This window comes from Periophthalmus magnuspinnatus, chromosome 18, assembly GCF_009829125.3.
Source record: "Periophthalmus magnuspinnatus isolate fPerMag1 chromosome 18, fPerMag1.2.pri, whole genome shotgun sequence".
Taxonomy (NCBI): domain Eukaryota; kingdom Metazoa; phylum Chordata; class Actinopteri; order Gobiiformes; family Gobiidae; genus Periophthalmus; species Periophthalmus magnuspinnatus.
The window spans coordinates 28,225,424-28,246,879 of NC_047143.1; the positions used below are offsets into that span (position 1 = coordinate 28,225,424).

Genomic DNA, 21,456 nt, shown 5'->3' on the forward strand with positions numbered 1-21,456 from the left:
AAACATGAACTAGAATCATGTAACTTTTACTTCTGTATTTCTCATGAAAATACACTTTATGAACAGAACTGAAGAAGCTTTTAGGACGAGCAGCCAAACGTCTTCACTCCCACAACTTTTTGTCCATTGACAGATTTAACTTTTTGCTTTATAAACATACACAATTATTACTCTGCAGGAGTCACACCTGGATTAGACCTGGTCTAGTCCTGGTCTAGTCCTGGTCTAGTCCTGGTCTAGTCCTGGTCTAGTCCTGGTCTAGTCCTGGATTAGACCTGGTCTAGTCCTGGTCTAGTCCTGGTCTAGTCCTGGTCTAGTCCTGGTCTAGTCCTGGTTTAGACCTGGTCTAGTCCTGGTCTAGTCCTGGTTTAGACCTGGTCTAGTCCTGGTTTAGACCTGGTTTAGTCCTGGATTAGACCTGATCTAGTCCTGGTTTAGACCTGGTCTAGTCCTGGATTAGACCTGGTCTAGTCCTGGTCTAGTCCTGGTCTAGTCCTGGTTTAGACCTGGATTAGACCTGATCTAGTCCTGGTTTAGACCTGGTCTAGTCCTGGATTAGACCTGGTCTAGTCCTGGTCTAGTCCTGGTCTAGTCCTGGTTTAGACCTGGTTTAGGCCTGGTCTAGTCCTGGATTAGACCTGGTCTAGTCCTGGTCTAGTCCTGGTCTAGTCCTGGTCTAGTCCTGGTTTAGACCTGGTCTAGTCCTGGTCTAGTCCTGGTTTAGACCTGGTCTAGTCCTGGTCTAGTCCTGGATTAGACCTGGTCTAGTCCTGGTCTAGTCCTGGTTTAGACCTGGTCTAGTCCTGGTCTAGTCTTGGTTTAGACCTGGTCTAGTCCTGGTCTAGTCCTGGTCTAGTCCTGGTTTAGTCCTGGTCTAGTCCTGGTTTAGACCTGGTCTAGTCCTGGTCTAGTCCTGGTCTAGTCCTGGTCTAGTCCTGGTCTAGTCCTGGTTTAGACCTGGTCTAGTCCTGGTCTAGTCCTGGTCTAGTCCTGGTCTAGTCCTGGTTTAGACCTGGTCTAGTCCTGGTCTAGTCCTGGTCTAGTCCTGGTCTAGTCCTGGTTTAGACCTGGTCTAGTCCTGGTCTAGTCCTGGTCTAGTCCTGGTCTAGTCCTGGTTTAGACCTGGTCTAGTCCTGGTCTAGTCCTGGTTTAGACCTGGTCTAGTCCTGGTCTAGTCCTGGTCTAGTCCTGGTTTAGACCTGGTCTAGTCCTGGTCTAGTCCTGGTCTAGTCCTGGTCTAGTCCTGGTTTAGACCTGGTCTAGTCCTGGTCTAGTCCTGGTCTAGTCCTGGTCTAGTCCTGGTTTAGACCTGGTCTAGTCCTGGTCTAGTCCTGGTCTAGTCCTGGTCTAGTCCTGGTCTAGTCCTGGTTTAGACCTGGTCTAGTCCTGGTCTAGTCCTGGTCTAGTCCTGGTCTAGTCCTGGTCTAGTCCTGGTCTAGTCCTGGTCTAGTCCTGGTCTAGTCCTGGTTATCTTTGTCTGACTGCAGTCTGTGTGTTGTGTCTGTGTGTTCAGTGTCAGTGTGTGTCTGTGTTCAGTGTCTGTGTGTGTTGTGTCTGTGTGTTCAGTGTCTGTGTGTGTTGTGTCTGTGTGTGTTGTGTCTGTGTGTTGTGTCTGTGTGTTCAGTGTCAGTGTGTGTTGTGTCTGTGTTCAGTGTCAGTGTGTGTTGTGTCTGTGTTCAGTGTCAGTGTGTGTTGTGTCTGTGTGTTGTGTCTGTGTGTGTTTTGTTAATGTGCTCTGACCGTCTTTGTTTATTTTATTTATTTATTTGAAGGACAGACACATTAAAAAAATGGCTGCACCAGATTTAGCAAAATGCTCATTTCCATCTGTAGTCCTGTGTCAACTCTTTAACACAACAGGCCCATAAATATTCAGATGAAAGCGGGTCCTCCCCTGGTCCTCTCCTGGTCCTCTCCTGGTCCTCTCCTGGTCCTCTCCTGGTGCTCTCCTGGTGCTCTCCTGGTCCTCTCCTGGTCCTCTCCTGGTCCTCTCCCGGTCCTCTCCTGGTGCTCTCCTGGTCCTCTCCTGGTCCTCTCCTGGTCCTCCCCTGGTCCTCTCCTGGTCCTCTCCCGGTCCTCTCCTGGTGCTCTCCTGGTGCTCTCCTGGTCCTCTCCTGGTGCTCTCCTGGTCCTCTCCCGGTCCTCTCCTGGTGCTCTCCTGGTCCTCTCCTGGTCCTCTCCTGGTCCTCTCCTGGTCCTCCCCTGGTCCTTTCCTGGTCCTCCCCTGGTCCTCCCTTGGTGCTCTCCCGGTCCTCTCCTGGTGCTCTCCTGGTCCTTTCCTGGTCCTCCCCTGGTCCTCCCTTGGTGCTCTCCTGGTGCTCTCCTGGTGCTCTCCTGGTGCTCTCCTGGTACTCCCCTGGTCCTCCCCTGGTCCTCCCTTGGTCCTTTCCTGGTCCTCCCCTGGTCCTCCCTTGGTACTCTCCTGGTGCTCTCCTGGTCCTCTCCTGGTCCTCTCCTGGTGCTCTCCTGGTGCTCTCCTGGTGCTCTCCTGGTCCTCCCCTGGTCCTCTCCTGGTCCTCTCCTGGTCCTCTCCTGGTCCTCTCCTGGTACTCCCCTGGTGCTCTCCTGGTCCTCCCCTGGTCCTCCCCTGGTACTCTCCTGGTGCTCTCCTGGTGCTCTCCTGGTGCTCTCCTGGTCCTCCCCTGGTCCTCCCCTGGTCCTCTCCTGGTCCTCCCCTGGTCCTCTCCTGGTGCTCTCCTGGTGCTCTCCTGGTGCTCTCCTGGTCCTCTCCTGGTCCTCCCCTGGTCCTCCCCTGGTCCTCCCTTGGTACTCTCCTGGTACTCCCCTGGGCACTGTGGCACATTACACTTAAATTAGTCTTAGATCCCGCTCATCCCTTTGGAGCTTAACGCCCTCTGCTCCACGACAGCTGGACCGCGAGCGCCAACGAGCCCATTCCAACGCCGCCTAAGATACACAAGTAAAGAGAGAGCGAGAACAGACCAGGAATGAACCTTCTGTCGCCATGGAGACAGCAGGCAATGCCACTTTAGTCCAAGAAGTTACGGATCAGATCTGTGGAGAGGCGCAGCCAGGGCCACAGTAACATTGATGTAAATAGATGAGGAGATAAGAGGAGATGCTCTGTGTCAGTGGGACTTCACTGGGTTTTACATTTTAAAAAGTGGTGTGGTCTTTATCAATGACACAAACGCCCAGAAGGGGGCAGCATTTCTCTGTCCAAATGGTCCCGTCTTTGACACACATTCTTTGTATTTACAGCAGGAGTGTGTGTGTGTGTGTGTGTGTGTGTGTACATTTACTTCTCAGATCAGTATATATCACATATTATATCACATATATTGGAGTCTATTTAGTTTATTTAAGTCTATTTTTTTAAATTATTATAAACTATTTATCTATTATCTTGTTTTATTGCATGTACCATTTTCCTTCTGTTCTTTAACTGTGCGGTGCAACACTGGAATTTCCCCACTGTGGGACTAATAAAGGCAGATCTGATTTTATCTTATTATCGCATATTAAACATTATATTTTATATGACGTAGTTCGTTCCTCCCGCCGGCAGGAGGCGCACTCGCCCTTCTCCATTTACCCAAGTGACGCGCACCTTTTCACACTTTTCTCTCCATTTTCACTGTGGAACATCGAGCGGCTCCATAACCGAACAGACAAAGGTATGAACAAAAATATGATCACAACTGTGACAAACCCTCAGCTCGAGCTTTGCTGCAATAACAACAACAACAACAACAACAACAACAGCAGACATGCGAACGATGGCCGTGTTAGCCGAGCTAGCCGTGTTAGCCGTGTTAGCCGAGCGCGTTGCGGCTAAAACATGTTATTTACCTCCAAACTCTTGTTTGTAATAATCACGGAAACACTGTGACCGACTGAAGGTCCTGCTTATATTGACTGGGTTAAATGTCTTCGTCTCTGGGTTAAATGTCTTCGTCTGTGGGTTAAATGTCTTCGTCTCTGGGTCAAATGTCTTCGTCTCTGGGTCAAATGTCTTCGTCTCTGGGTCAAATGTCTTCGTCTCGAATGATAAACGCTTGTATAGAAAGAGTGTATTGATATTTTGCTGTAACATCACACGGGGGGTGATCTACATGTATGTTTATGGCGAAATGTTCATCAGTTGTCATGGAGACACCAGGCACACATTAGCAAACACTGACATAAAGGTTTTAAGATTGTTTGAAATGCAAAAAAAAATTAAAAGATTTAAAGAGCACATTTTCTAGAGCCAGTGATGATCCAGGCGTCGTGTTCAGGGCGTTCGTGTTCAGGGCGTTCGTGTTCAGGGCGTTCGTGTTCAGGGCGTTCGTGTTCAGGGCGTTCGTGTGCAGGGCGTTCGTGTTCAGGGCGTTCGTGTTCAGGGCGTTCGTGTTCAGGGCGTTCGTGTTCAGGGCGTTCGTGTTCAGGGCGTTCGTGTTCAGGGCGTTCGTGTTCAGGGCGTTCGTGTTCAGGGCGTTCGTTCTAGCCCTGATTCCCACTTTACGTGCGCCTCAGTGACGTCACGTTGGTATTTTTGTGACCAGGAGTTACAACTTTTCTAGGTCTTAATATATAAAGCTTAAATAGTGTAAATTGAGTTGTTTTCTGTCACTTTAGTTGTTCCAGTGTGAATGTTCTAAGGTTTTACAGTTTTGAAATGTCATTTGGTGAAACGGGTCACACATAGAATCTGTCACAATATTTATTATTAAAAAATAGAATTACAAAAATCAGGGAGTGGACAGGGAGCTGTGGAGGGGGTGGGGTCAGGGAGTGGACAGGGAGCTGTGGAGGGGGTGGGGTCAGGGAGTGGACAGGGAGCTGTGGAGGGGGTGGGGTCAGGGAGTGGACAGGGAGCTGTGGAGGGGGGGGGGTCAGGGAGTGGACAGGGGGGCTGGGGGCTGTAAACTCAGAAGTGTCCTCTGATTGGTCCTAGCCGCTGCCGCACGGGGCCAATTCGCCGCAGATTTGAGGAGTTCTGTTGTCATTCATCTTCATGGTATCGACACTGAGGATTTTTTTATTATATCTAATAGTTTATTTCTCCATTTTATGTTGGATCCTGTAAATTGTTTTGTTGTATCAAAACTGAAATAAACCACCTCTTGTTACTAACCTCTGTCTGTGTCACATTCAAATTTTCTTTTGTCTGTTCTGTCCAAACTCCGAAGTGTGTCCCACAGGAAGCCCTAGAAGAACTGAAGAAGACGACCTCTCCAAGATGTCTGCCTCAGTTCCTGTTTAGTAACCATTGTTCTGTGTTTCAGCCTTGCATTAACAGGCCCTCTGATTGGGGGGCTCCCTGGGAGCTCTCTTCTGATTGGACCACAGGCTTCTTCTCTGCAGCTAGCTCAACTTCAGGCACAGCTAGCGCTGACACAGATAAGCAGCCCATTGACTCTTAACGGCAGAGCTAACTCCGGCCCCACCGCTCCTTCTCCCACTGCAGCTGCTATCAGTCTCCTGAACCTGCTCAAGATCGCCAACAACATGTACAACCCGTACGGGAACCAGAGGCAGAGCCAGGGGCAGTACGGAGCAAACGCCAATCCAGACCGTGATCCTCGGATGGGGACGACCAACATGGGGCTTCCCTTCAACCCTCCTGGAGCCTCTGGAGCTGCAAACCCTCTGTCTGGCGTCCCCATGTTTTCACAGCCCATGTCCTACAGACCCGAGCTGAACCGCGCTGACGTGGATATTGACTTCCAGCTGAGCAGAGCCCGAGAGGAAGCGCGACTTCTCAACGCCCCACTGTCCCAGCCCTCCACCCAGCCGCCCTCACAGATGATACCCCAAAGGGAGGACATCTACTCCCCGTTCTCCACCTACTCCGCCCCGTCTGGTCCCTCCTCCTCCTACTCCGCCCCCTCCTCCTCCGACTCTGGGCAGCCCTCCAGAGCCTCAGACACAGACAGCGGCGTTGGTAGTTCGCTCAGTTGGCTTTTGAACCTGACCAGATCCTCCTCAGCAGAACCGCGGCCCTTTGTTTCCTCTTCTTCGAGTTCAAGCTTCCAGGGCGGCGGAGACTCTCAAAGCAATCGCAGTGAGTCCGTTATTCCAGGACTGGGAGATTATCAGGACAGAAAGACACCTCCACCTCACCAAAGGAAAGACTCGGCTCCAGCCAAATACAGCGCAGAGACGGCTGCCAACATCCTCCGTCATTTCAACCTGGAAAAGGAGGATCTGGAGCAACTGATATCTTACCCAGAAGATGAAATCACGCCTGACAGTTTACCGATAATCCTGCGCCAAATACGTCTTGAAAAGAGCCGTAAATCAGCAGCCATGTCTTCGTCTTACAAAAACTCTATGGGTGCTGATAGTCACCAGGAACCTAAGCAGAATAGAGTTACAGACTATGCAATGAAAGACATGCCTGCTTCAGTATCTACTTGTTCAATGAACTATAACATGGACAGGGCTTTGCAAAATACTACATCTAGAGACTATGCTAAAGATATACCATTGTTTCCAAGTAAATGTCAATTGGAGGAGGAAAAATCACCAATTTTGCAGCCAAGTAAAGTTATTGAATATGGACACACCGGGAAGTACATGGGAGGGGCTGGAGGATCTGATAGTATGGGCACAATTGCAAGAGCCATCCAAGGTATTATGAAGATTGATACAGGATTCAGAAGAGAACCGCTCCAACCAACATGTACGGCAACTTCGTCTATGCCTGCAAAGCCAAATACTAGTTTGCCGCCTTCTCAAAGCACTGCTGCCCCCGCTGGTAGTTTTTCGTCATTGTTTTCTTCAACCTTAACTTCCGCAAGTTCCGATCTGACCAAGAAAGCACCAGAGACCCAAGCTCCTATGATGGCAAAACCCTTCAGTATCCCAAAACAAGACACAGATTTCAGACAACGCAAGCCAGAAGTATTCACAGACAAAGTGGAAAATGTCAAACCGCTCTCAAAGTTGTCACTGCCCAAAACTACCAAGAAGACCGGTGTGGTCCTTGTGGACAGCATCAAGAAACCAAAAGATGAGGGCAAAAAGCAAGATATGCCAGGCCTTCAGGGCAAAGCAGGACAACCACCCAATGTAGGGAATTCATCAACATTTGTTCCAAGGAATGTTCACCTGACTTTTCCTCCAAAAGCAAATCCTATTCCAACTTTATCTAGCAACGCCACGGGACGCCCCACCATTATCCCACCGGCAAAACCAGTACCGGCTGTTGTGTCAAAAACTGTAGGACCAGTGATGATGCAACCAAAGCCCCAACCGAAACCAGCCCAGGCTCCGCTCAAGGCATCTACGGCAGTGAAGGGCTTACCAACCTCCGCCATGATGCAGGACTACGCAGCTGCTTCACCGAGGTCCTTTCCACATACCTGTTGTCTCTGTCACAAAGAATGTACCAATATGAAGGTGAGTGGACCACTGCTTTCTCTTCTGTCTCCTTTTATTTCAATAAAACATATTCCGAATGTGCTTTAATTAGCCTGCTTTTGTAGCTTTTGGGAAACTTGTATATCTGATGTTGAGTTTATCATTCCCCAACATTTAAAGGACTTGTACCTGATTCACGTTTTTCATATATAATACAGAAGTTCCTAATAAGTTAACTTTTTTTCATCCAGTTAGGTGCGTTGTTACTTAGTCATGGGAACCAACTGCCTGACACTATCCCAGACATTCTCTGTCAGGATGGAAAGGAAACAACTGAGTTTCTGTGTCATGGTGCGAGATCACAGTGACAGAAATGACAGAGTGTGCGGGGCTACAAACTTTAGCTAAAACAAGTTTCTGTCCCGTTGTTTGAAATCAGGTACAGCCCCTTCTAATTTTGAGGAATTGTTCCATTTGATCATTTTAAGTTTAGATGAAAGTACATTTTTCAAAATGATAATGTAATAATGTAAAAGATCCCATGTTATGCTCGTTGGTCCATTTTTAGTGGTGGGCCTGATGGTTGTCATGACAACAGAGAGTATGGGGCTTTTTGACATGTACAGTGCAGGGTTAACGCCTCTGTGCAGGTCGGGCATCAGGTCCAGCATCCTGTCCTTTTCTTATTATGAAGAAACCTCAGTCCCCAGAAGCTCTAGGCAAGAAGTCTGAACGGTTTATTCAGACATGAAATCAGTCAGATAAAATAATAGAATAATGTTCCACATTATTCGGAGTAGAGCCGCTGCTCCTACACGTCGAGAGGAACCAGTTGCGGTGGCTCGGGCATCTGCTCAGGATGCCTCCTGGACGCCTCCCTAGGGAGGTGTTCAGGGCATGTCCCACCAGGAGGAGGCCCCGGGGAAGACCCAGGACTGGAGGGACTATATCTCTGGTTTGGGAACGCCTGGGGGTCCCACCGGAGGAGCTGGAGGACGTGTCCGGGGTGAGGGAAGTCTGGGAGTCCCTGCTTTAGACTGCTGCCCCCACGACCCGGCCCCCGGAGAAGCGGAAGAAAATGGAGGGATGGATGTTCCACATTAACAGGGGAGTTGAGAGGGGGGGACAAAGGGGTCTGTTGTCCTGGGCCCCAGGGTCTTAGGAACCCAGAATTGGACCCTCTTATTCATTTATATTAGAGGGGGGCCCATGTGAGGCTCCTTGCCCTGGCCCCCCAGATTTCAGTCAACGTGTCTGCAGATTAACATCTCCACTTTGACCTGACAGTATTTCATCTTAGTTTGACCCATGTGTACATCCAGGCGTTTTAATCACTTATTAACGTCTGAGGGCCAAACTGAAGAAAGTTTGTCGATAACAGTCTTATAGTAAAGGTTGGTGAGCATTTCAGACATTTTGAAGGAATAATATGGGATCTTAAAATTGTATGGATTGTAATATGTTATTGTAATTAAAATAATCCCAAAACTCGAGAAGCTGAAGATCTGGAGTGTGTGAAGTCGGACCATTCCTTTTACGAGATCGAAGTTGAAGATGGAGACGGAGATTAAACCCCTGACCTGACCTGGAACGTTTGGAAGATCTTCACATTTTGGGTTATTTTTGTCAATGTATTTGCTGTAATTCATTTTGTGAAGCTTTAAATAGTTGAACTTTTAAGACGGTATGTTTACCCTCCACTCACAAACTATTTCACATGTGGACCCCGATTTTTCCCATAATCACTTTGGACAGAGTTTTACTTCCCAAGATGCCGCCCCCCCGTCTTTCATCTCTGTTCCTTGACGACAGTTGAAGCAGAAGAAGACGACTCCTCAACCACTGATTCATGGACCTTCTGAAGACAAAGATTGGATAAAGTTTTTATATTTTTATTTTTGAGTAAATAGAAATATCACATGAGGATACATTTGTGGTTCTCAAACTTTTGCCATTTGCCCAAACTTTCAGTCTTATCTGGTGTTTTCATGTTTCCACTGTGTCTGTCTGGTTTTCTTTCAGTGTTCAGTGTAGCCTGGTGAGTCCAGACTGAAATCCCCTGTGTAGGATCTACAGCGCCTCCTCAGGCCAAATCCAGACACAGCAGTGCAGTCATTTTCAGTTTAGGGTTGAGATTATAGATTATTTGTGTATTGACGTTACACATTGTTAATCTGGGATGGCTCTTATATGAATACATAAAACAAGCTAAAAGCTAAAAAATCTAATTTTGGTGAAATCCATTTGACAGAAGAATCTCATTTCCTTTCACTGATACACAAAGCTTCTCACCCTGCACATTTTTAAAACGAGTGACTGCAAAAATAAGTTGAAGTACGCCCATCCGCGTGGCCGTGTTTTGGTTCGTTTGGGTGTTTCACTGCTGAGACTGAGGAATTGGAAACAGAAAATGATTAGAACATTGTTTACCTCTTCATCTTTTTCTGAGCGACACAGTAAAAGTTTGGCTTTGCTGTGTCCGTCCTGAAGAGGCAGGACACAGAGCCAAGTTTGAGAACCACTTATTTAAATGTTTGAGTTAAACTGCCTGGATTTGTGGATTGTGGCTGTATATGGAGTATGCATGTTCTCCCTGTGCTACTGTGGCAGAGCAAGTATCCAGTCTCCTCCCTCTTACCAGGAGGTTGTAGGTTAGACTCCTGATCTCTGGAGTGTGCATGTTCTCTCTGTGCTACTGTCCATATACTTGCATATACAGAGTATAAATGTTTATATAGAGAGTGAGTCCACCCATGGTCTTTAGGATTATGAAGAAGTTACATGATTGTTTACTTCTGATCAATGAGCTCGTTATTCTACAGCGTTTATCAGCTCGGTGCATTTTGTATCCCAATGGACCGTCCTACTCCAGCCAATGAGGAAATTCAGCCTTTTGTCCAGGAAAACTCCAAATGTTCCATAAAAACATGAGATCCACTGCTGTGTGTTTAACCTCATTTATAACCAGGAAGAACTCAACTTCTTCCAATTTAATTCCAAAAATGTTTGAATGTTTGTGTGGGACCCACAATGTTTTACTCCATTACATTCAAACATCCTGGAGAATTCTGTAATGTTGGGTTTGTAACTGTTTGTTGCTTTATTAGGACTGGATTTCACACCAGAACTCCCCCCTCCACATCGAGAAGTGCAAGTTCCTCCGTCTGATGTCAGTAATGTTATTTTAACATATTTGAGTTTCATTTTTCTTGTTTAAATCTTTAAAGCTCTGTTTATGTGAAGGTGTGTGTGAGGACACAAGTTCAGTTTGTGTTTTAAGACTTATTTAATCTTGTGTATATTTTGTATTTTTTTTATAGTTTTCTTTCTGTTTTCTGCACTTTTTGATTTGTATATGTTTGAATTTCTGAATATGTTCACTCTGTTTTCATGTTTTTTCAGTTATCCTGAGTGGAACGGTGAAGTGACAGCCAGGTAACCATCCAGTAAATATAATGTTCTACACTGTTAAATTCAGGGCCCGGTGTCGGGACTCGGGGCCCGGGGTTTGATGGGTCATTCCTTATTGGTCCATACAGAGCTCTACATGTGGCCCAGTGTAACTGCTCATGAACTGCATCATGGGATACTAAAGGCTTTATTAAACAACGACCAGTGCAAAATTCATATGAAATATTCACTTTGGTTTTGTTTATAGAGCACATTTAAAATACAACTCAAGCTGTTTAAGTACGTTGCATAAAAGATAAATACAGTTTTAATCTGTGAATATGTCAGATCTATTGTATAAACAAGTTTCCTTCCCCGAAACAAGCACCAAAAGTGTAGGGCTGTCACATTTGGTAAACAAAAAATACAGCAGCCTAGGATGACAATATATTTAGACGATATCGATACGATATCGAGACCGTAAGTATTGTTTTCTTTCTGCTCCAGAGACCCCAAACCCGCCTCTGCCTCTACCCAGCCGCCGCCTCTCCTCGGTCTGCCGCTGCCTCTCCTCGGTCTGCGGGCCAAAACTAGAAAGAGCCGCTCTCGTTCATCCAGCCCCAGACGGAGAGACAAGCGGCGCAGCAGGTCCCGCTCGGCGCACAGGCTCACACGCAGGTCTGTAGTTATATTCAACTTACCCACAGTCATCTCACAGGGACAGAACGTTAGAAAAATCAAAAGACGAGCAGATTAACCAAGGTTCACAGGAAACAAGGAAATGGATAACTGTCTCAGAGAGTCTTTAGAGCCTTCTTTTGCCAGAAACTCTCCAATATCGATACGATATCGAGACCGTACGTATTGTTTTCTTTCTGCTCCAGAGAGCCCAAACCCGCCTCTGCCTCTACCCAGCCGACTCCTCTTCTCGGTCAGCCGCCAAAAACCAGAAAGAGCCGCTCTCGTTCATCCAGCCCCAGACGGAAAGACAAGCGGCGCAGCAGGTCCCGCTCGGCGCACAGGCTCACACGCAGGTCTGGACCCACTTATATTCAGCCCACAATCATCGCACAGGGACAGAACGTTCGAAAAATCAAAAGACGAGCAGATTAACCAAGAGTTCACAGGAAACAAGCAAATGGATAACTGTCCCAGATAGTCTTTAGAGCCTCCTTTTGCCAGAAACTCTCCAAATACCCAATGAAAACACACAAAACAAATATCTTTGTATTATAATGCATGAATGCCTGTCAAATGGCACTTTTATAAAATATGTATCTAGGATAATGTTCCGTAGTGTCTTTAATCTTATATCATTAATGAAAGCTCATAAGGTATGATATGTTTGCCCAGTGTGAGTGCAAACGCTTCAGACCCGGCTGGAGGAGGTGGCACTGTCCTTTAGTGTGTGAGTGTAGAGTGTGACGGTACCTCGCTCCAAAACATACAGTGAACCACGGCTTGAACGAGACCTCGTCTCCTGTCGCCCTCGCTGCTCGTTGCTGTTGTTAAATCCATGAACTCACAGAGGAGCGCTCGTCCTCGTCTGTGCCGCTGTTGAAGAGACATGGATAGATATGTGGAATGATAATGTTTTGCTTTTGTTGTTTGATTGATTTATGATATGATTTATGTGTCTTTGCGTTTCCTCCAGATCCCGTTCTGTGTCTCCTCCCTCTTCATCGCGTCGGCCTCGCACTCGATCACAAAGTCGCGAGCGTCGTGTGTCTTCTCCTCGCCGGACGGAAGAGCGACGACGCAGACAGTCCCCAAAACGCTCTGACAGCAAACGTGCCTCACCAAAACGCTCAGATGAAAGGTGCGTTTCTCCACGGCTCAGGACAAAAGCATCGCCAGGAAGAAGCAGAGAGAGGCGTTACTCTCCTTTACGATACTCGCCTCCCGGGTACACTGGGTCCAGGTATTCTCCAACGAGATATTCACCACCTGGAGGCCATGACAGAGAATCGCTGTCGCCACAGAGAGACAGGGGGGAGCATTCGAGGAGCAGAAGGGAAACGCGCTCTGCGTCCGATAAAAGCTCCTCCCACAAATCGGCACCGCAGAGGAAGAAGCAGAGCAGTCTGGAGGAGATGACTAAGCACGCACTGGAGAGCTCCTCAGGTCAGTGCAGACCACTTCTGACGGGGTTAGGGTTTGGTTTAAGTTATAGAAACTTATGAGAGAGGAACAGGAACTGCCTCAACCTGCAGACAGAGGACACATACAAGTCAGAACCTCCAGACTTCACTCCCTGAGCTGCAGAGGCTGCACTAGCACTGAGTCATGATTGTCTGCAGGTGTTGGGGTTTAGGTAGTGAGGAATCAGATCATGTTTTAGGCAGCTCAGATGAGTCTCATGCAGGGCTGCAAACATCACCTTTCGACCTTTGGTAAATGTCTCCCAGACCCTTTTTGTTTCATATTGACACTTGTGTGTTAATATCAACTTTAATATAAATGTGCCGCTTTGTCGCTCTGCCCAGTTTGCAGCTCTGATGTGACGCTCCGTCTGCAGCAGAACCGTCTTGAACCAAAACACAAAATTACAACATTATAAACTTGGCTCATGTCCAGTGTTTTTCTCATTGCAACTACATCAGTACTACAGTCGTTCTCTGTAAGTGTCTTCTTGAAGCTTTAAATCTGAACTCCTGCCTGTTGGATTAAAGGGACTACGGTTTGGAATATGGCCTCGTATCTGTTTTATAACCAGTGTGTTCTGTTCGCAGCTCTGAAGTCCCTGGCACACACGACCGACCTGCCCGCGCTGGCCGAAATGCTGGTGCCCGTCATCATGTCGCAGATGAAGAAAATGAACCCCTCTGCAGCGCCCTCTACAGGTGCAAAGAAGAAAGTGGTGAAAAAACCCACCGCAACTACAGTGAAAAAGACCACCTCCACTGCAGCCAAGCACCCGGTGAGTCAAACCCAAATGAGTCAAACACAGCAGCGCTAACATCTGTGAGTCAAACACAGCGCTAACATCTGTGAGTCAAACACAGCGCTAACATCTGTGAGTCAAACACAGCGCTAACATCTGTGAGTCAAACACAGCAGCGCTAACGTCTGTGAGTCAAACACAGCAGCGCTAACGTCTGTGAGTCAAACACAGCAGCGCTAACGTCTGTGAGTCAAACACAGCAGCGCTAACGTCTGTGAGTCAAACACAGCAGCGCTAACGTCTGTGAGTCAAACACAGCAGCGCTAACGTCTGTGAGTCAAACACAGCAGCGCTAACGTCTGTGAGTCAAACACAGCGCTAACGTCCGTGAGTCAAACACAGCAGCGCTAACGTCCGTGAGTCAAACACAGCAGCGCTAACGTCCGTGAGTCAAACACAGCAGCGCTAACGTCCGTGAGTCAAACACAGCAGCGCTAACGTCCGTGAGTCAAACACAGCGCTAACGTCCGTGAGTCAAACACAGCAGCGCTAACGTCCGTGAGTCAAACACAGCAGCGCTAACGTCTGTGAGTCAAACACAGCAGCGCTAACGTCCGTGAGTCAAACACAGCGCTAACGTCTGTTTCACTGTCAGGGACCTTCAACACCCTCTATTTGGATTGATATATTTGGACAACATTAATTAAATCCATCAGCATTTTGTAAACGTTAGCTTCATGCTAATGGAGAAAGTTAAGTTTCCTGTCGCCCATTTAATTTATAATTTCAATGAATTTGATTAATTCTAATGAAGCAGTGAAAAAAACATTAAGTTTTATTTGATAGAAGTTTGTCAACAGCACAGATGTTCGTTTATATGCCACGACAGATGCACCGGCCCAGCTTCTGCAGGACCGATACTTAAGTTTAAGGATCTACCGATACCTGAAAACAGTGAACCTCTTACACAAGACATGATCAGTCACATCAGACAGAAGAGCTTTGTATGAATAAAGGTTCAGACATTATCCGACGTTCCAAATTAGTCTGTAAAAGTATTACACCCAATTAAAGCGCAACCAGGATATCGGCTGAACCGATATCATGGAACCGATATCAGTGCATCCCTAATGCCGATCTCCAGGTCCATTTTCAAGAGTTCGCAAATTTAAAGCTGGTCACAGCTCTGAAGTAGGTTTTAAATGTGTCAGCTCCTCGTCACGGCTCCTCCTGTCTCTGTGGGGACGGAGACCGGCCTCCGCGGGGACGGAGACCGGCCTCCGCGGGGACGGTCTTCTTCTGCAGCCTAAAGCCTGTGTGTGCACTTTTAATTAGAAACGATAAACGGAAACATCTCATTTTGCTGCTGGTTGAACACTTTGCATTTCTCCCCAATGAGTAAATTCTAAGTCATATATCCCGTTTTCAGTCGAATTATTTTCCAAGATGTTTGAATGTCACTTCTGTTTTTGAAAATAATTTCTTTTTAAATCCATGTTTATCATTTTATTTCAAGAGTTTGATGTATTTTTGTTTTCTTCAGGCGGTGAAACCCTCCACGATGGTGAGGCTGGGCTCCATCATCGCGCCTCTGTCTCATGACGACATTGTGGCGTTCGCCGAACAATTTGGGAAAACTAAGTCTGTTTTACTGTTTCGACAAAAGCACCAGGTTAGAGCTTTAATAAGATCTGCATCAGAAATGCTTCATTAAAGGTTTTCTGGGGGATCTGCCACTCGCTCGTCTCTATGGACATTATTCAAAGAAACAACACAAAAAACACAAGTTTAGACACAAGTTTAGATCTGTACAAACATGTCTGTGTGTCAGATGCCCTCCCCCTGTGTGACAGATGCCCTCCCTGTGTGTCAGATGCCCTCCCTGTGTGTCAGATGCCCTCCCTGTGTGTCAGATGCCCTCCCTGTGTGTCAGATGCCCTCCCTGTGTGTCAGATGCCCTCCCCGTGTGTCAGATGCCCTCCCCGTGTGTCAGATGCCCTCCCTGTGTGTCAGATGCCCTCCCCCTCCTGATTTCATGTCAGACTGAGGGAGAAAAGTGCACTTTTTAAATAGCGTCTGTAAATGTAAATTAAAGTTGCTTTTCTTTGTCTCATAGGCCGTGGTTTGTTTTGAGAAAGAGGAGGATGCAAAGAAACTCAGAAACGCAAAAGACATTCAAATCAAAGAGCATCCGGTCACCATCGTCAGATACAAGGTAAAAACGACGAGGTAAAAACGACGAGGTAAAAACAACGAGGTAAAAGACGACGAGGTAAACGGCAGGTCAGAGGTGAGCGGCAGGTCAGAGGTGAGCGGCAGGTCAGAGGTGAGCGGCAGGTCAGAGGTGAACAGGTATAGAACAGCGTTCGTTGCAACACCAATGAACATTATTGAAATATTGTTGTTGCTGTTGTTAATGTTCATATTTTATATTTTTATGCTTTCAGGAGGCCGTTTCCACCACTCAAAGGAAATCTCCGGTGTCTGTCCTGAAAAAACCCCTGAAGTCTGTAGTGAAGTGAGATCATGTTTCATAACTGTTATTTTAGCTTTAAAGGAGCAATATGTAACTTTTCTGATGGAGGCTCCACCCATTTCTTTTTAACTTTCAATTTTTATTTTTATTTTTTAATTGAGTCAAGACGGGTTCGTCTTCTTCTTGACTTCATTAACATGTTGTATTGCCAAGAATGTTCCACAATATGGCATTGAATTAAACTCTTTCTACACGGAGACAAGAAGGTGACACCATCAGGCCAAGATACAGGTCAGATCTGTGGAGAGGTGATCCCGTTGTCTGTTAGAATGCATGTTTGGTATTTTATGAGCAATATAAACACCTGTAATTGAATAAATGCAAGATGCGAATAATGTCATACTGTGGAACATTCCAAACAAAACAGGTGACATACCATCCTCCAGAACACTTACACAGAACACTTACACAGAACACTTACACGGAACACTTACACAGAACACTTACACAGAACACTTACACAGAACACTTACACGGAACACTTACACGGAACACTTACACGGAACACTTACACGGAACACTTACACGGAACACTTACACGGAACACTTACACGGAACACTTACACGGAACACTTACACGGAACACTTACACGGAACACTTACACAGAACACTTACACAGAACACCGTTCAGTCCATACACCCCCTTTTATTTTTGATGTATGATGTATGTTCTTCCATTACAGAACCACAACTACAGGCAAAACTGCTCCGAGATCTGCTGCAGCGAAGCCAACAGCTCCAACGAGGTCTACTCCAACGAGGTCTACTCCAACGAGGTCTACTCCAACGAGGTCTACTCCAACGAGGTCTACTCCAACGAGGTCTACTCCAACGAGGTCTACTCCAACGAGGTCTACTCCAGCAGTGAAGAAAACCTCTGAGACTGGGACACCTGAAGTAGGACCAAAAATGGCCCAAGAAGCACAGGAATCAAAAACTGACACTAATGCTAAAGCTAATGCTACTAATACTACTGCCAGTGCTACTGTTAGCGCTCGTGCTACTGTTGCCCCAGTGGTTGTAACAAAGGACAGAAAAGTTTCCTATATCCAGAACACGAGAACCATCCAGCACTCGAGTCTGAAAGAAGTTCAGATCCAAGATAATGCAAAAAATACTGGCGCAAAACAGGACGACTATTCCGAAGTGTCTGAAATCAAAGATGTTTGTATGGAAGCGATTGGGATTGACCGGGACGAGGAAGAACCAGAAGTAAATAAAATGGTGGTTACAACAAGGTTTGACGTTTTGACGGATGTTGAAGAAATGGGGGCTGAAGCCGTTACTGAAGAAAAAACTCCAAATGTTGAAAGCGACAAAAATGACAAAAATCTGAAAAGTGATGATTTTAAAATGTTTGAACCGAACGATTCTGAGAAAGTCGAGATTAAACTGGTCACTGAAAAACATATTCCAAGAGAAGAAAATTTGAAAAAAGATGACCTGAAAATTTCAGAAGAGACAATAGAACAAGATCAGGAGTTAATGGAAAAAGATGGAAGTTTGACACAAAAAGTTGATGAAAAGCCAGAAGCTGAGCCAAGTCCTCAGAAAGAACAAGAAATGGAAAATACAGAGCCTTCAACAGGAGCTGATGTAGAAATGGAACAAGCTGAAACCATTTTGAGCCAAGAGGGGAAACCTGTGCAAGAAAAGCCGTCTGCTGAAAGCTATTGCGTTAAAAAGGTTGCAGTGACGAGTGTGCAGCCACAGGAGGGCGCAGCTGAGCAAAACAAAGCAAAATCAATTGAAAAACAGACAGAAGAACCATCCAAAGAGATGGAAGGTTTGACCACAGATGTTGATCCAAACCCAGCTCCTCTGACGCTGGGGGAGAACCTGGACAAACTACTCACCGTTTCTGCTTTAGGTAAGATAAACTTCTTTTGAAATTTTATTTAATGTTTGTTTTTATTTTTTTAAATTCTGGTCTTTCTCTGCAGAAACGTTCAAACTAAAGACTGTGTTTTCACCGAAGGTAAGTCCAAGTCTGACAGTGGAGTTTACATGGGGCTTTAAACACCTGCAGAAATAAATCTGAGCATTTAAGAACTGACTTTACATTTAATAAATGTATTCTAAAACTACTCGTTTGGTCTGGACCTGGGCCGGGACTAGACCCGAACCGGGGCCGGTCCCGGGCCGGGACTAGACCGGGGCCGGTCCTGGGCTGGACGTGATGTTTGTCCTGATTTTGTCCTCTCCTTTACAGTTCCGTCAGAACGGTCGGAGGCTCGTGCTTCTCTCTAACCTCCCGGAGTTTAACCCAGAGGAGCCGTACACAGAGGAGCACCTGGAGCAGCAACTCAGACCCTTTGGATTCAACAAGCAAAAGAACAATATGTACATCCTCCCTCAGTGCAAAATGGTAATGACTCCCTCTGCTCCTCTGCCCCTCTCCTCTGCTCCTCTGCTCCTCTGCTCCTCTGCCCCTCTCCTCTGCTCCTCTGCCTCTCTCCTCTGCTCCTCTGCCCCTCTCCTCTGCTCCTCTCCTCTGCTCCTCTGCCTCTCTCCTCTGCTCCTCTGCCTCTCTCCTCTGCTCCTCTGCCTCTCTCCTCTGCTCCTCTGCCTCTCTCCTCTGCTCCTCTGCCTCTCTCCTCTGCCTCTCTCCTCTGCTCCTCTGCCCCTCTCCTCTGCTCCTCTGACCCTCTCCTCTGCTCCTCTGACCCTCTCCTCTGCTCCTCTCCTCTGCTCCTCTGCCTCTCTCCTCTGCTCCTCTGCCCCTCTCCTCTGCTCCTCTCCTCTGCTCCTCTGCCTCTCTCCTCTGCTCCTCTGCCTCTCTCCTCTGCTCCTCTGCTCCTCTGATCCTCTGACCCTCCGGCTCTGCTTCTGTTTGACCCTCTCTCGTTTTGTTTTTGAGGCTTTTGTTGAGATGCCAACCAAATTCAATGTTCAAGAGTTGATGATGAGTTTTGTCAAATTTCCTGATGGGAAGTCCATGTTCAGGGGCAGTCAGCTGCAGGCCCACGTGGTCTGCAAACCAGTCAACATGTCGCCGGTAAAACTCCACACTGCTAATATAATACTCTTATATCATCATTATTATGAATATTGTCTGTTAGTCATGAAGTGGACTTCGCTGGACCTCGTTTAATGGCTTTAAGTGTGTTTTTTTGGGGGTTTTTTTTCAGATGCCTTTTTACATTTTCCTGATGCGGGAGTGCTTTAAAAATGTAAGTAGTTTTTTTTTCATTCACATTTGATGAAACTGCGAGTCCTGTATGATGAGCTGAAAACTGGTCAAAGTGATGAAGTGTCTATAATTTCTTTGGCAGATTTCTCCAGACGATGGAGTGAAAACGGTTTACATCACAAACATTTGTCAGAGTGAAATGGAGGAGCTGCAGAAGGTGATCAGGAAGATCGGCTTCATCAAAAACTTCGTGCCGCTGCTCAACAAGGTAACGGCTCATTTTAACAGACTGTTGTCTGCAACTGGAAAACATTAAAAATATGAACAAACCTGTAATAAACGCCGGGACAGTCATTGTGTAACACGTACGGTCGATTTTTACCTTATGTGTTATTAATCAAACTCTTTTATTCATTCATGGATTAAAAAGCATGTAGAAGTTTTAACTGAAATCATTTATCAAAACGTTTTAAATATAATATAATAACGATTAAAATATAGCAGTTATATCCATATCACTGTTATTATCAGCCACACCACATATCGCGATAATATCGTGCAGCCATCATCATCAGTGTCATGTGCTGAAAATGTGTCATTTTAAATCTGTTATTTTAAATGTGTTTATTTCAAATGTTTTTTTCAGGCGTTTGTAGAGTTTGAGTCGAAGCAGGCGGCAGATGCTTTTGGAATCTACCACAGTTTTTTAAAGAGGACTGGTTCATATGGGATCTTCAGGATGATGATCCCACAGGGTCGAGGCGGTTTTCTCTGTAAGTCACAGTTTAATAACTCCCAGACTCCTGTGTCAGGGTGAGAGACCAGGCACATGGAACGTCTGCTGTGGATCGTTATATTTGTAACATTTTAAATTCATTTGCACAACATGTCTCCTTTAAAGTCTCTTTTGTCTGTGCAGCTCACCAAATGGAGGCTAAAGTGATGCCCGACCCCTCCGACTGTGTTCCTGGAGTGGTTTTTCCTGTAGCGATTTTCAGAGCTCCTTCTGGGACTCAGGGTCCGTTTTGGGTCACCATGACGACTGTGCCCTACTTTTACCCCACGCAGTCGCTCTGGTTCCTCATCCCAGGTTTGGCGATTCTTCCTATGGCATTTTTTAGGTCATTTTAGCAGTGGTCCAAAGTTATTCCTCGTTTACCTTATGCATTCGGAACATCCTGATTATTCACCACAATGAGTTTCTAAGCACTTTTCACACCTCTGAGACCAGAGCAGAGTTTTGTCGTCACTGTAAAGCTAACAGCACTTTTTGATTATTTGACTAAAGACCTCTTTATAATTAGACAGCAGACTTATTTTGAGCTAAAGAGCTGTGTAAACAGTCTGTGCTGGGGCAGAACTTTAGCTCAAATACACAGAAAGACATCGACCCAAAGGGCCAATACACATTTAGCCTTTAAAGTAGTCCTTATGTGTGTGTTGTCTCCTGCAGAATACGAGACCTTGCAGAGAATGCCGTTGAAACAGATGAAGGTAAGGTCTTCTTTAATAGAGTCGACTTTACAAAATGCACTGAAGCTTTAGATTTGTTTCAGTTTCAGAGCTGTAGTCATCTCTCATGAATCATATTTTAAAATGTGTAAACAAAAAAAGCTTTTAAAAAAATGGAACAAAATGATTTCAGGATGAAACTTAGACACAGGAGATACCAGAGCTCGAGTCGGAATGTGTGATTTATATAATGTTTTTACAGCAGACACTGCAGGTCTGGCCCTTTAGGGTTACACAGAAATATCACAGATATATTATAGATATTACAGAAATATCACAAAAATATCACAGATATATTACAGAAATATCACAAAAATATCACAGATATATTACAGAAATATCACAAAAATATCACAGATATATTACAGAAATATCACAGATATAGATATTACAGAAATATCACAGATATTTTACAAATATACATCAATTTTCTTCCGCTTTATCTGGGGCCGGGTCGCGGAGGCAGCAGTTTCAGCCCTGACTTCCCTCTCACACACGTCCTCCAGCTCTTCCGGGAGGATCCTGAGGCGTTCCTAGGACAGCTGAGAGACATAGTCCCTCCAACGTGTCCTGGGTCTTCCCCGGGGCCTCCTCCCGGTGGGACATGCCCAGAACACCTCCCTAGGGAGGCGTCCAGCCACCTCAACTGGCTCCTCTCGACGTGGAGGAGCAGCGGCTCTACTCTGACC

At 46.2% G+C, this 21,456-nt stretch overlaps 1 protein-coding gene across 1 annotated transcript in view; it reads left to right on the plus strand.

Moving 5' to 3' along the window:
• The first annotated feature begins 3,740 nt into the window (after positions 1-3,740).
• The window catches only part of LOC117386149 (uncharacterized), a 40,186-nt gene continuing 22,470 nt past the window's right edge, over positions 3,741-21,456 (plus strand). The window contains exons 1-21 of the mRNA XM_055228920.1: positions 3,741-3,775; positions 4,242-4,478; positions 5,172-7,350; positions 10,419-10,480; positions 10,714-10,746; positions 11,209-11,379; positions 11,586-11,735; positions 12,356-12,825; positions 13,434-13,621; positions 15,129-15,257; positions 15,702-15,800; positions 16,033-16,103; positions 16,806-17,992; positions 18,066-18,100; positions 18,335-18,490; positions 18,983-19,120; positions 19,254-19,295; positions 19,398-19,523; positions 19,902-20,028; positions 20,175-20,345; positions 20,709-20,749. Coding sequence (XP_055084895.1) covers positions 3,741-3,775; positions 4,242-4,478; positions 5,172-7,350; positions 10,419-10,480; positions 10,714-10,746; positions 11,209-11,379; positions 11,586-11,735; positions 12,356-12,825; positions 13,434-13,621; positions 15,129-15,257; positions 15,702-15,800; positions 16,033-16,103; positions 16,806-17,992; positions 18,066-18,100; positions 18,335-18,490; positions 18,983-19,120; positions 19,254-19,295; positions 19,398-19,523; positions 19,902-20,028; positions 20,175-20,345; positions 20,709-20,749 — 5,847 coding nt within the window. The remainder of the gene's footprint in view (positions 3,776-4,241; positions 4,479-5,171; positions 7,351-10,418; positions 10,481-10,713; positions 10,747-11,208; positions 11,380-11,585; positions 11,736-12,355; positions 12,826-13,433; positions 13,622-15,128; positions 15,258-15,701; positions 15,801-16,032; positions 16,104-16,805; positions 17,993-18,065; positions 18,101-18,334; positions 18,491-18,982; positions 19,121-19,253; positions 19,296-19,397; positions 19,524-19,901; positions 20,029-20,174; positions 20,346-20,708; positions 20,750-21,456) is intronic.